General features: G+C 47.4%; 1 protein-coding gene across 1 annotated transcript in view; it reads left to right on the forward strand.

Annotated features, from left to right (window-relative positions):
- PLXNA4 (plexin A4) overlaps nt 1-13,628 on the forward strand; it is a 420,747-nt gene that overhangs the window by 388,019 nt on the left and 19,100 nt on the right. The window contains exons 25-29 of the mRNA XM_066182659.1: nt 1,139-1,242; nt 3,619-3,718; nt 5,799-5,989; nt 8,503-8,672; nt 12,211-12,423. Of these exons, the coding sequence (XP_066038756.1) occupies nt 1,139-1,242; nt 3,619-3,718; nt 5,799-5,989; nt 8,503-8,672; nt 12,211-12,423 (778 nt within the window). The remainder of the gene's footprint in view (nt 1-1,138; nt 1,243-3,618; nt 3,719-5,798; nt 5,990-8,502; nt 8,673-12,210; nt 12,424-13,628) is intronic.

A 13,628-nucleotide genomic window follows, 5' to 3' on the forward strand; every position in this document is an offset into this window, starting at 1 on the left:
ACTATTCTAAAAATCTAAGAGGAAGGGCAAGTAAAATCCTTGGAGCCGTCTAACTATGGAATAGTAATCTACAGAACTATGAACATACATATGAAAAATATATAAAAAGCGAAAATCCACGGGCATTGCTATGTACCTAAGGGCTTCCTGGTGCCCATCCATGGATTTGAGATGGAAAAAGCATTTCAGGAGCACCAATGGGCCTGAGCTGAGCCCAGCACAGGTTCTGTGACCAACCAGAGACACTGCTGTGCCCTCTCTGGGCTGGGTCTTGGCAGGGACAGGGATCTCCAGGCACTGCTGAAGGCTCTGTCTGTGCTGCCAAAGGAACAGGACCAGGATTTCTCTCCCTGGAACAGGTGGCATTTGCTCCTGTCCCATGGGGGTGACAAACACAGGGAGAAGGCATTCCCACAGGCAAGGACAGGCTGGTGTTGGGAGCAGCTGTGCTGGAGCACGAGCAGAGCTGTGGGTAAATTAAAAGCTAAGCACTGTGAATAATCAGGGTGTAGAGGTGAGAAAGGTGTGTCCATGTGGATTCTGCCACGGGGAGTTCCCAGGGCTCTGTCCCTGGGATGGTTTTTGCTTTTTCTTCCCATGTTCTTTGTATTCTTAGCACATATATTTGTAGCTCTGCAGCCTGTTGTATTAGTGGCTGGTTTTCCCAGTAATTTTCCATGACCTTTCCCTAGGCAGAAAGACAAAACAAATTCCAGAGCCCCCAGCCCCATGAGGTGCAGGGCCCCCATGGTATCTTGGTTCTTCCTTGGATCCAAGCTTGAGAACAGCTCTTGGAGAGACATTCTTATGGACAAAATAGAATTAGTGCTGAGAGGGGACTCCAGAGAAGGGCCTTGACCTGGGGATGAATTGCATCATCACTTGCCCTCCTAATTTTTATCAATTTTTATCAATTGTGCCAATTTCCTAAAACGTATAAAAATATAATTTCCCCTGGGAGGGCTGGACTTTTGTGGACATCTTTCCACAACTGCTCCCAAAGGCCTTGAATAAAGATCCACTCTTATATCGCCTCCTAATTACTGAAATTACCTCGAGTTTCATTTCCAGGTTGGGCAAAAGGCAACACCTTTGTTGGCAACAAAGAAGGCACCACTGTCTCATTTGTCCCTTGCAGAGTGGCGGCAGGCGAGCGGGGCCAGGATGATCCTGCAGGATGAGGACATCACCACCAAGATAGAAAATGACTGGAAGAGGCTCAACACTCTGGCACACTACCAGGTACCTGTGGGAGAGGGCTGGGTGGGAGTTAGATCTTCCTTCTGACAGAATAAAAAGCAAAATGTTATTCTCTTGCCCAGGGAAGTGTTCAAAAAACTGTTGTAGATGTGGCACTTGGGGACGTGGGTCAGTGGTGGCTTTGGCAGTGCTGGTTGAACAGTTGGGCTCGATGATCTTAAAGGTCTTTTCCAACCTTAATAATTCTGTGATTTTTATTGTTCTAAGATGCAGAGGTAAAGAATGGTTGAGTGGGCAATAACTGGGCAGAACCCCCGTGTTGAGCACATCCCTCCTGTGCTTGTGCCAGTTATCCCGAACAATGCCAGAGGGGAAGACAAGGGTAGGAAAAAACATCTTCTTTCCCTCTCCAAGGACTCCCCTGGTGAGTGGAAGTGGTGAAGAGGAGATGAGGACAACACAAGCTGACATTTCTCATGTAGGCAAACAAATCCAAGGCCTTCCATACCCCTTTTTCCGATGCATCTATGGCCTTTTAACGCAAGCAGGGTTCAGAAGGATGGAAGAGAGAAAAATGGAAAGAGGGAGGCTTGGTGACTGGAAAAAGGAGGTGGAAAACAGCTTGGCTGGAGGCCATGGAGCAGTGGAGTTGTTATTACAAGGAACTCTTCTTTTTGATCCTTAACCTGGTCCAGGTGACCTGCTCTGCTTCCCTTCATCCCTTCATGACCTGGAAATCCATGAGAGCATTAGAGATGTCTGAAAATGTCTTACACAAGCGGCAGATTTAATGAAAAAAGTGGAGTTTTGGTCAGTCTTCTCCCTTGAAAAAAAACACCAACAAAAAAGACCTCATTAAGCTTAATCCGATGCTGACGATTTTGTCATTTCCTCCATCACACCTCAGTAATCTCTGTTTCATAACAAGATTATTTTCTCTTGTCACTTAAGAGCTGAGCTGAGGAGGCAGCAAGCAATAATTTGAAAAGGAAACAAAACTTCTACTTCAGATTGACTGAAGCATTGCTGGCTGATTTTGATTTTTTTTTTTTTTCCCAGACAGACCAAGGACGTTTCCTGCTTTATTTCATCAACAAACCAGGCACAATTTTCTTCCCTCTCTGTGCTTTTTTTCCATGTTTTCTTTGCTTCAGGCAGCGAGCTCCCAGCTGTATGATGAGCTGGGCCAGGTCCTCAGGAAACATAATTTTCCTGGCTGTCCTGAAGGCTGACATGGAGCATGCTGGGACAGACACTGAGATTGCCTTTGCCTCAGTTTCCCCATCTGTGGTGTGGGGCTAAAACTACAAAGAGCCAATAATTGCCTTCCGTGATAGCTGAGGGGCTATTTAATTAGCCTCTGCAGTGCTTTGAAGATGAAAAACTCCATGCAAGTGCTAATTATTATTATTATTATTACACAGACAAGAGTTAGATGTCGTTAGAAGGGATTTTTTTTTACCCATCTCCTCTTTATGATGTCTTATTTATCACAGATGTTCCTGATATGGCTCTTTTGAGCCACGGGCTTGTTAACATTTCTGACATGGGACCCACATGATCGGCCTTATGGTAGAAATGGAAAGTCTGGCTCCTTTAAAAAAGTCCTGTGGGCCCTCAAAATGTTGTCCTGTGACATCCTGGACATCAGCCACTCCAAACCTGCTGTTTTTCCACGTCTGAGACCCTCTGACACCACAAAGAGGAAGGAGTTGTGGCAGTCCCTTCAGTCCAGCAGTGCATTTGTCACAGGGAAGGGTGAGAGGTTTGACAGGATCACGGTGGAAAATGTAGACAGGGATTTTTGAACCAGGCTCCCAGCTATCACCTGCAATCCAGGGGGAAGGAATGGAACATTTCACATCAGTTTTCATCATCCTAATGGGACAGCGAAGCCTGTTTGAAGTAGCTCGGATGATTTTATTATTCTCATGCTCCTGCTCTGCCTAAGAGCTTCCCTGGGATGAACCTATTGTCAGATTTACTGAGGTTAATGCAAAAACCACCCCTGGAAGTGTTTAAAAGGCCTCTGGATTGTGGCCCTTGGGGACATGGCTTAGTGATGAACACGGTGGTGCTGAGTTAATGGTTGAACTCCATGATCTTAAAGTTCTTTTCCAACCTAAGTGACTCAGTGACTTACATTGTCGTCACTGGGCTTTGAACCAGAGCCTGAATGGAGCAGAGTCTGTTTGTCACCAGTTGTCCCTTTGTCCAAGTGCAGGATTCTGGCTGTGTAACAGCAGATTTCGTCCCTTTTTTATTACTAGACTAACTCAACGAGGAAAACAATTGAAGCTTTGAGGGCAAAATGTGCCCTGCCTACAGAGACACTGATTTGCAGCTCATGCTGCCCTGGGCATGGTCCTCAGCCACTTTTCAGAAGTTTATTGACCGAGTCCTTTTTTTTTCCTGCAGGTCCCAGATGGATCTGTGGTAGCTTTGGTCTCCAAGCAAGTCACTGCCTACAATGCTGTCAACAACTCCACGGTGTCCCGGACGTCAGCCAGCAAGTATGGTAAGGATTTGCGTGCTGGGATGGACTGGGTGAGCACTGGGAAAAGATCCCAAATGTCACAGTGGTCACTAGACCCTGAGCACCAGCAGAGAGACTGCTGGGCAGATGATCAGTTGGTGAAATGAGGCAGAAGGGGAGGATTTAGCCCTCTAAAAGCTCTGGCATCTTTTTCAGACTGGTGATCCGAGTGGCTGGGTTGCTCTTGGGAAGTTCTCCTCGCTCATTAGGGAAAGGAGGAGTCTGTGCAATTAACTGCCTCCCTCTTAGATCACCAAAAGTCACCCTTAGAGTTTGAGGTCTTTATCAGCAGATCTCAAAGCAGTGGGCAGTTGTTCCCACTGTCCCCATGAGACAGCTGAGAGCAACACAGCTGTGAAAGGGACACCAGGTGGGAACTCCTCTGCAGAGCCAAGCAGGGACCTCCTGAGTGTCACCCACCCCCTCCCACACCTTCCTCCCCTGCACTGGAGCTGCATCCAGCCTGTCTCACTCAGGTGATGCTGGACAGCAAAGCAAAACATCCCTAAAGTGCAACCAGAGTGCTGCAAACCCCCCTCCAGCCTGCTGTCATATCACTTTATTCATATTTTTAATTTGTGAAAGCATCTGCGATCCTTCTTACTCCCTTTGTCTTAAGGGAAAGTGCAGTTACTCAATGTCCAGAGGTGCCCCCTTCCACTTTCTCCAAGGACATAAATGATCCATGAGGCCTTATTAATATTCATCCTCTTTGCCATGTTGTTGCAATTACTGAAAGACACAGTGACCTTTGGAAAGGAAGACTTGAGGGGGGTTAATTTCTGTTGGATTTCTTTAATTCTTTTGCCATTTGATTTTTTTCAGGAGGAGGGAATAGGGAAGGAGGCAGGGGGAGGAGAAGATGCAGTGGGTCAAAAAGTGATTGTTAATTGCAATTAAGAAAACAACATCCAGAGAGAAAAAGGATATTCCATCTGATAATTAATATGTAGAGATTGGTAATGCATTAATGAGGCTGATTCAGATCTTGCTACAGAAAGGTGCAACACTTCTGATAATTATGGTTGGAAAAGGCAACATTGCTGGAAGGTCAGGGAGAGGGGAATGCCATGTGCCATCACTCAGAGACAAAGAAAGGTAAAATTTGGAGGTTAAAAGAAAATCCTGGAGAGGAAATTTGTGGGTGTCCACATGGGGTTCTGGCTGATTTCTGTGAAAACAAGATTTTGGAGCAGGGAGTGAGGAGGATGGCTGGGCAGGAGTTGTTTGTTTGCTTTGATGCCAAGGGAGGGAGGGGAGGCAGCTCCTTCTAAACCTAGGGATGAGGAACTAAATAAGAGATCGCATTAGAGACATGAATATTTTTATGTCAAGCAGCATGGCATGCTATGGATAAAAATACAGGAAAATCAGTCACATAAGGAACTGGTTACCAAAAGGAGCTGGTGCTACCCCCTGAACCAGTCCTGGGAACTGCCACTGTCAGTCCCGTCTGACGCTGACAGTGTCACTTGCCAGGGAACATGATAAAAGGCAAAGATTATGGACAACTGGAAATCAAGTGTTGTGGGCCTGATATTTCTGGATCTGAGAGATTTTAGCCTGTTAGCAGCTGATAACTTTTGCCCAAGGAAAAATTTTTCAAGAAAGCTTCTCAAAACAATCTTGGCATACAACTCTCCTTTCTCAAAACGATCTTTCTCCAGGTGGTGTTTTGCTGTTTCTCTGGTTTAACCAATGGGGTTAGAGAGGTGTTGTTCCTATTCACCAATCATGTTAAGTCTGCATCAGGACACCTTATAAAAGGTAGTAAGAATTAGAAAATAAAGCCTTCTTTTTCTATGCTCTTTGCCTTCTGAAATACTTGAAGTCTTCCTTTTGTGTCCTACAGTGACACAGTGTTTGAACCACATTTAATTTAATAGTGTAGACCCTGACATCACGCCTGGCTCAGTGGCATCACTTGCCTTTGCTGAGTTAGCCACGCAGACAATGCTTTGAAAAACGCGTTTGGTGGCACGCCACCAGCATGATCTCTGAAAATCCCAATCCTGAGAGCCGCTGGGGCACGTGGGGACCCCTGGAATCTGTGTCTCTGCAGAAAACATGATCCGCTACACGGGCAGCCCCGACAGCCTCCGCTCGCGCACGCCCATGATCACGCCCGACCTGGAGAGCGGCGTCAAGATGTGGCACCTGGTCAAGAACCACGAGCACGGAGACCAAAAAGAGGGTGACCGAGGCAGCAAGATGGTTTCTGAGATCTACCTGACCAGGTTACTGGCCACCAAGGTACGTGGTGGGGGGCGGGGGACAGGGTCAGGGGGTTTGGGGGTGTGGTGGAATTTCTCACCAGCAATAAGTGAGAGGCTGCTCAAAGGATGACAAAGTTGGGTTAAAAGAGAAGAACAGAAGGAAAATAAAGCAAGAGGAGAGTTCCAGGCATGTAGGGAAGGAGATTAGGCTCTGAAAGCAGAGTCAGTTAAGAGACAATGGAAAAGCAATGAGGAGTTACAATCCAGGGCCATGAGATTGGTGGGAAAAGCACAGCAGGAGGTGCTGGAGTTGTCGATTATGCTGGTTTGTAATTTGTACCAAAATTGAGCAAGTGAAGAGCCAGGGCGGGTGCTCAGAGCAGGTTCCTAAGATGTGTCAGGCCTCACAGTCTGAAATGGCTCCTATACCATCAAATCCTGAGTTTTGTGGTACAAATCCTTCTCCACATTTCCCCAGTAAACACTCTTGTGCTGATGACTTGGAGAGGGTTACATTGACCTGAGAGTGAGACATGGAAACTCGGCATGCACAGAGAGAAAATACAGATTAAATCAAGCGGGGACAGAGCAGGGACACCCTGACCTGAGTCTCCAAACACATCCATAACTTAAGACTTTTTTCATTTTTTTCTCAGGGTATCAATAGGCACAAACACAATTCTGTGTGTTCACGCCAATGTTGCCTGAGTTTGCCCATTTCCATCACTGGTTCAAGTCCTACTTTCCAGATTTATCTGCTCATTTATTCCTCAGCTGGTTTTGTCTCTGTTTGCTCTCCCTGCAGCCTCGCTCAGGCTGTCTGAGCTGCAGAGGGATTTGAAGGAAAGGTGGCTTTGTCTTTAGCCCCTGGTCCATGCCCCATTCCCTGGCATCAGGAGGCTTTTATGGATCACACAACGTGTGAAAAATGTTGAAAAAGGAAAGTATTGCTCCCCAGGGCTCAGGCCCCAGCTGGAGTAGACCAGCAGCATTGGACTGGTGCTGATTTATGTTGTCTGGGGATATGGCCCCTACCCCACCACTGAACTGCTTTTGCTTTCTGTTCTGGGTCACAAACTCAATGCTTGGGTTGTTTTTTTTCTTGGTTTGTTGTTTGGGGGTTTTTTGGTTTTGTATTTATTTTCGTTTCGTGGAGATGACAGGAAAGCAGCTGCAAAACCTGCACAGCAACAGAAAGAGTAGGAGGGTTGGGGTTTTATTGTTTCCCCTCTTGGGTTGAGCAATTTTCTTTGCTCATTGTGACTGTTAGAGGGAGGGAAAGAGAGAGAGCAGTTGCTGTAATACAATCCCCAGGAATACTTTGTTAAACTGACAATGATTTTTATTCTGGTAAATCCCTGACCTCTGATACCTAAGAGCCTCTTCCCTAAAAGCCTCAGAGATTTTTTGTGGCGTTTGTGAGGGTGAGCATGTAGAGAACTAATTCCCTCCAGGAACTGAACCTGAGGGCAGCTCTTCCATGTCAGACCAGGAGGATTTCCCCTCCGGAGCCCTTTCTGAGTCAGACATGTGCTGCAGGGCTTTGTTCACCCCGCAGGAGCTCACACAAGCAAAAGGTGCCTCTTGTTTGTTTCCTGAAGAATAAATCAAGTGGTGAATCAGCCAGAGACACCAGCTTTCCAATTAAGTGTTTGTTAGCTCCAGGTAAACTTGAGCCACTCTGGTGGAACCCAGGGGTTTGTTTCTAGAAAGGAGACATTTCTTCCCCAGGTATTTGGAGAAAGGGCAGAGTTTTATCTTGAAGGAAAGGAAATTTTTCGTATCAGGGAATGTTTGTTGGAAAGCCAGTTGATTTTTTTGGTTATTTTAGCAGCTGTATTGTCCACACACAAATGCCTGTGAAGCTGTGGTGACAGAGAAAATGTGCCCTGCCTGGTTCCACCCCAAACCTAGAGCCTAGAACTCCTCAGCTGTCCCCTTCTCCAAGCCTGATCACCCTCAGACATCCCATCTCCTCTCCTTCCTACTAAAAGGCATCACAAGGGTGACTCTCCAAGCCCTGGATCTGGGATTCTCCTGCCAGTGAGGAATAAAAGATGAGGAGGCCTCTTGGGAATGAAGTTAGTGTTATTTGAGATACCAGTCACACATTAATCCCCCACCTCTCTAGGTTCTCTTGTCCTTTTTGTCTCCATGACACCTTCTGCTGTGCTCTGCAGCCAGCTGACTTCTCTTCCCAGCTTAAAAGGTGGCCCTGGGTGAAAGCCAGCCAGGAAAGTGGCTGGGTTTTGTTTCATGGATGCACTAAAGCATTGAGGATGGGATGCAGAGAGAGGAATCTGTGTGGAAATGAGGTGTAATTGTTCTTGTGACGATAAATATTCCCGCTTAGAGACACCTGTATTGAAATTCCCAGGTCATGTCACATTTAACATGGATAAAAAGTGGGTATTAGATGGCCCCCACTTTTCAATCACACCTTGTTCTTATCCACGGACATGCCCTGTTTTCAGTAGGTTACCAAAATTCAATGTCCTCTGCCCACTTGTTACCTCATGTTTTTCCTTCCCTCTTTCCTTCTCCCACCAGGGCACCCTCCAGAAATTCGTGGACGACCTCTTTGAGACCATCTTCAGCACTGCCCACCGTGGCAGTGCCCTCCCCCTGGCCATCAAGTACATGTTTGATTTCCTGGATGAGCAGGCAGACAAGCACAACATCCACGACCCCCACGTGCGGCACACCTGGAAGAGCAACTGGTGAGTGAGGGGGACAGCCCAGCACAGCCCAGCACCAGCCACTGGGCTGGAAGGAGAGTGGAGGGAAGTGTGTTTGGGATCTGGCTACTGGGGGAGCTGAGGACCCCGGTGTGGGGCTCAAAGGATGAGGCTCGGTCTTGCCAAGTCTATGGAGAAGTCAGAAGATCCCAAAATCTAAAGGATTCTCTGTCAGGGACAGAGAAATTTTGCTAAACTGCTCCCACTTTGCCCTGTGTTGAATGGAAATGGCAGGATTTGTGATGGATTTGGTGAGGAATAATGACATTTTTAAATTGCTGCAGTGCCCAGGATCACACAGGAATATCTAGAGAGGCATGGGAGAGAATTCAACACCACTGACTTCACCTGCACTGGGTGTTTTAATTCCCAGCTCCATTTGTTCACCCACACAGAGGTGTCTCAAGCCAGTTGAGAATTTTAAGGTATCCAAGACATCCTCAGAGGATGTGGAGCACCCACGGGAGACTTGTACCCTCCTGGGTGGCAGCTGGAGGCTAGGAGGGCTTCTCCAATGGTACAAAGCATTTAAAGGGTCTGGAGCTGGATGTGAGTCTTCTTTGGAGTGAGTAACAAAGGGTGACATCAGTAGCAAAGGGTGACATCAGTGGCAAAGGGGTGACATCAGCCCCCTGCTCCAGCTGCCAGCTCCTCCTCATCCCTGCTATGGGACAGCAGGAAAAGCCAGGACCAGGGGAGAAAAACCTCCTCTCTGCCGAGTTGGAAAGAGCTCCCTGGGGAATGGCTCCCTCCCCTTCCCCTGTGCAAACACAGGAACTATATAAAAGGAGCAGCAGAGGAGAGCCATGGGGCTCCCAGCTCATGCATTTTTTTCCTTTTCCCTTTTCCCAGCCATGCTGTTGGCAGATCGTCACAGCGCCGGTGACATAAAAAAAAGAAACCCCATGCACCAAAGAGGCTTTCAACTAATGAAACATTAGCATATTATTAACATTATCTGCGGCACTAATCTAAGGCTGATTGCAGCCACTCAGCCTAAATGAGCAGGAGGTTTATTTAAGGGGGGAGGGGGGAAGGCAGTGTGTGTGTGTGTTTGTGGGAAAAAGGGGCAGTGTGAAGAAATCTGTTCAATCAGATCAAATTAACTCAAAGTCACATCACAGGGCTTCATTATTACCAGCCAGGGACATCGTCCCCCCCGTCCCCTCCCCACACCCAGGCACACAAACACACACTCTGCTCCTCACCCTGGCTGTGTCTGTCACCCAAACACCTGCACAAGGATTTCTGCAAGGTTCACTCGTCCACCTCATCCCCCCCAGTGATGATTCTTCATTCCCACCCAAAATTCCCACAACTCCATCGTGTCTCATTGCCATTTTTTTACCTATTTTTTCCCTGAGGCCCTGGGACAGGCTGTCTAGAGAAGCTGTGGCTGCCCCATCCTCTTCATGTCCAGGTTGGATGGGGCTTGGAGCAACCTGGGATAGTGGAAGGTGTCCCTACACCAAGGGTGTAGAATTGGATGATCTTTAAAGTCTCTTCCCCACCCAAAGGACTCTATAATTCTGTGTTTTCCAGCATCTCCCTTGTCTCCTGAACTTGGCTGACAGGATTCCCTGTGTGGGGCTTTCCTTACATTTGTTTTGTGATTCTGCTGGCTCAGGAGAGCGCACAGAGGTTTAGGAAAACATGGTGTCAGCCCTCTGTCAAGGAAGGTTGTTACCCAAAATCTATCAGACTTGGAGATGAATTTTTTACAGTGTTGTGAGTGCAGTGAGCAAATGGGAGGAACTGGGGAGTTTATCCTGAACATCAGGAGAATTTGCTGAGTGGAAAGATGCAGAGGGTGAAGGTAGGCTTAACAATCTGCCTGAGAGAGAGACAGGAGCTGGGCTCTGTGCTCAGTGAGACGTCCCAGCTCCTGGGCCGTGATCACTGCAGTGCATCTGCCCTGACAAAAAGGCTCCAGGCAAAGGTTGGAGGTATCTCAGGCAAGGTACCTTGGGGCATTTCATACAAATGATCTGCTCTTTGGAGAAAAAGGGGGAAAAGGGCTTTGGATTGCAACTGGAATAGCATTTCCTTGGTTAGGGCAGATACATTTTCATATCAAAGGCTGTGGTACTTGTTTCCCAGTTCTGGGGTTTTTTTTTTTGTGTTTATTTTTTTTTTTTTTTCTTTCTTGAGGCAATGGGGCTTTCCCTGTCATACAGCAACTTCTCTTCCTGCTCAGGGTACTGGGATCACATGCAGGCTTGGGCTGGAGCAGTGGAGAGTGACAGAACATGGTGTCCTGGCACACAAGGTGTGCCATGAGCATTCCCAGTCCCCACCTGGGAGCTCTACCTACCTCTCTTCCCATGGGATTGCTGTGAGGGCTGAAAGCCAAGTCCCTCAATGACAAGTGTGTAGAATCACAGAATGTTTTGGGTTGGAAAGGACCTTAAACTCATCCAGTTCCACCCCCTGCCATGGGCAGGGACACCTTCCACTATCCCAAGTGGCTCCAAGCCCTGTCCAAGCTGTTCTTGGACACTTCCAGGGACCCAGGGGCAGCCACAACTTCTCTGGGCACCCTGTTCCAGTGCTTTATGACCCATACCATAATAATTTTTGTGGGTTCAATGCTTGTCTTCATCTGATGGAGCAACCGACAGGGTCAACTTTCCATTGCAACTTAACACAGAGAGAGTCAGAGTGTTTCTCATCACCTAAATTATACTCCCATTAATTTAGGGGCACCTTCAACAAGATTGTATTGACCTTAAGGCTCCCAAAATCTGCCTTGTCAGGATAACAGGGACAAAAGGTGACGTCTCTACCATCCCTAGACTTTGTAGGGGAGGAATTCATTGCGTAGCTTTTGTCAGCAAACCGTTTTTTTCTGACCTGGAGACGGGGGCCCCTGAGAGGCGTTTCAAAAGATTTTATTCCATTTTCAGTTTAATGAGAAGGGTGAGACAGTACAGATGTTACAATTCACACCATCACAATCAGAAGCCAAACTGTTTCCCGGTTTGATAGAAGTTTGATACAAGGCTTACATAGTATGCATTTGTGTGCAAACTTTTAAGAATTCTCTACAAATCTGTAGCCCTGGTTCCATGCCTGAGGTGTTTTGGTTTTCTGAAATTCTTTTCCCAGGGAATTTTCTGTAAACAGGAGAAGTGTTTTTGTGACTGTACCTATGTTATTCATTAATTTTCCTAAGAGGGACTTCTTCTTGATGTCCCTCTGGTCTGACCAATGTGATTGAGGAGGTTTGCCTTTGTTTCACCAGTCAAATTGGTCTGTGTAAAATAGTATAAAAGAAAGACACATCCCAAAAATAAAGGAGTCATTTTCAGCCTTCTGAATCTTGGAGTCTGTGTCATTGTGTAAAACAGCATCACAAATCCATTTCCCACACAAAGTTTAAGCAACGTTTACCCCAGAACCTTCATATCTGTGCTGTGACCCTTGACTCCCACACCTCTGTGTGATGTCACACAGCAAGGCACAGTGAGCTGTGCACTGACTGTGTCCCCTCTTGTCCACTCTGCCACCCCTCCTGCAGCCTCCCCTTGCGCTTCTGGGTCAACATGATCAAGAACCCGCAGTTTGTCTTCGACATCCACAAGAACAGCATCACAGACGCCTGCCTGTCCGTGGTGGCCCAGACCTTCATGGACTCCTGCTCCACCTCAGAGCACCGCCTGGGCAAGGACTCCCCCTCCAACAAGCTCCTCTATGCCAAGGACATCCCCAGCTACAAGAACTGGGTGGAAAGGTGAGTTTTAGCTGTGGGATGGCGTGAAGTGACACAGCCAGGCCCTGCTTTGTGGGTGGAGGTAGGAGGCAGCAGGGCTGTTGCTTTTGGAAACTGCCCCTGGGACTTTTTGGGCTTTGGCTTTTGCTAGGTGGAAATCTCCATGTTAGCCTTTTGTTCCCAATGTGCCCTGCAGCAGAGATGGAAGTTTAATTAATGGTGGGAGCTGAAGGTGTTTGCCATCATTGTTTCTTTTGAGGAGAAACTCTTGAGAAGCGGCAGAGGGAGGAATGAAGGGGAGGTGATGCTTGTGAGCCCTGGGAAGCCTTCTCAGTCTTTCCACACAGGCTTGAAGTGGATTGCTGCTCTTAGCATCATTGTGACAGTCCCCACACTGCCTGGATCCCAAGGGATTTATAATTATATTTATAATTATCTCCCAGCAACTTCCCTTGGAGGCTCTTCTGTGCTTTGAGTGAGATGCCAGACGATTGACAGGCTGCTCACTGAAGTATGCAGGTATTTTATATCAGGCCAGAGGTCTTTCCAAGCATTTTGTACACACTTCCAGGACATGTGGCTGTACTTCAGCCTGCTGTACTGAGGGTCAGTGCCTGGCAAAGCTGCCCCACAGGGAATACAACTAAAACATCTATTCCTGCAGTGTGTTGGGGCTTCAGTTTCTGTAGGGTTTCCCCCAGGACACGCAAACAGCACATCCTGCTCTTCATCCAGCAGGAGCTGTGCTTTGCTTTCCAATATTCTGCACTTGCCTGGCGTTATTGACAGGTTTGGGAACTGCACAGATGGGGAACAGTTGCTGCTCTGTAAATACAAAGGCGGGTTTATCCTACAGATCATTCCTGTGCACCGCATCCAGCTTTCAGCAATGATTCCTCTGGATGACTTCCCAGGCACGGCCCAAAATTGATACCGTGTCCTGCAGGTTGTACAAGGCCTCTGCTGCTGCAGACACCTCACACTGTGCTATGAATCCCTGTCTTGCCTTTGCTGGGGATGGTTTTCTCTCATTTCCTGACAGGAGCGTGGCTGATCAAAGAGCTCCGTCCCTTGCTCGGCACGAGGCAGCGCTTTTTTACAACAATCCTCCCATTGGTCTGTGATTTGTCTGGACAATTATTTTTAGATGTGGTTAAACACTTCAGCAAATGTCGTTTCTAGGCAACCTGCAAGGCTCTTATGAGCTACCTTGCTTAATTATGACC

This window comes from Chamaea fasciata, unplaced genomic scaffold (genome assembly GCF_029207755.1).
Source record: "Chamaea fasciata isolate MVZ Bird 193981 ecotype frontalis unplaced genomic scaffold, bChaFas1.0.hap1 SCAF_5, whole genome shotgun sequence".
NCBI classification, from domain to species: domain Eukaryota; kingdom Metazoa; phylum Chordata; class Aves; order Passeriformes; family Sylviidae; genus Chamaea; species Chamaea fasciata.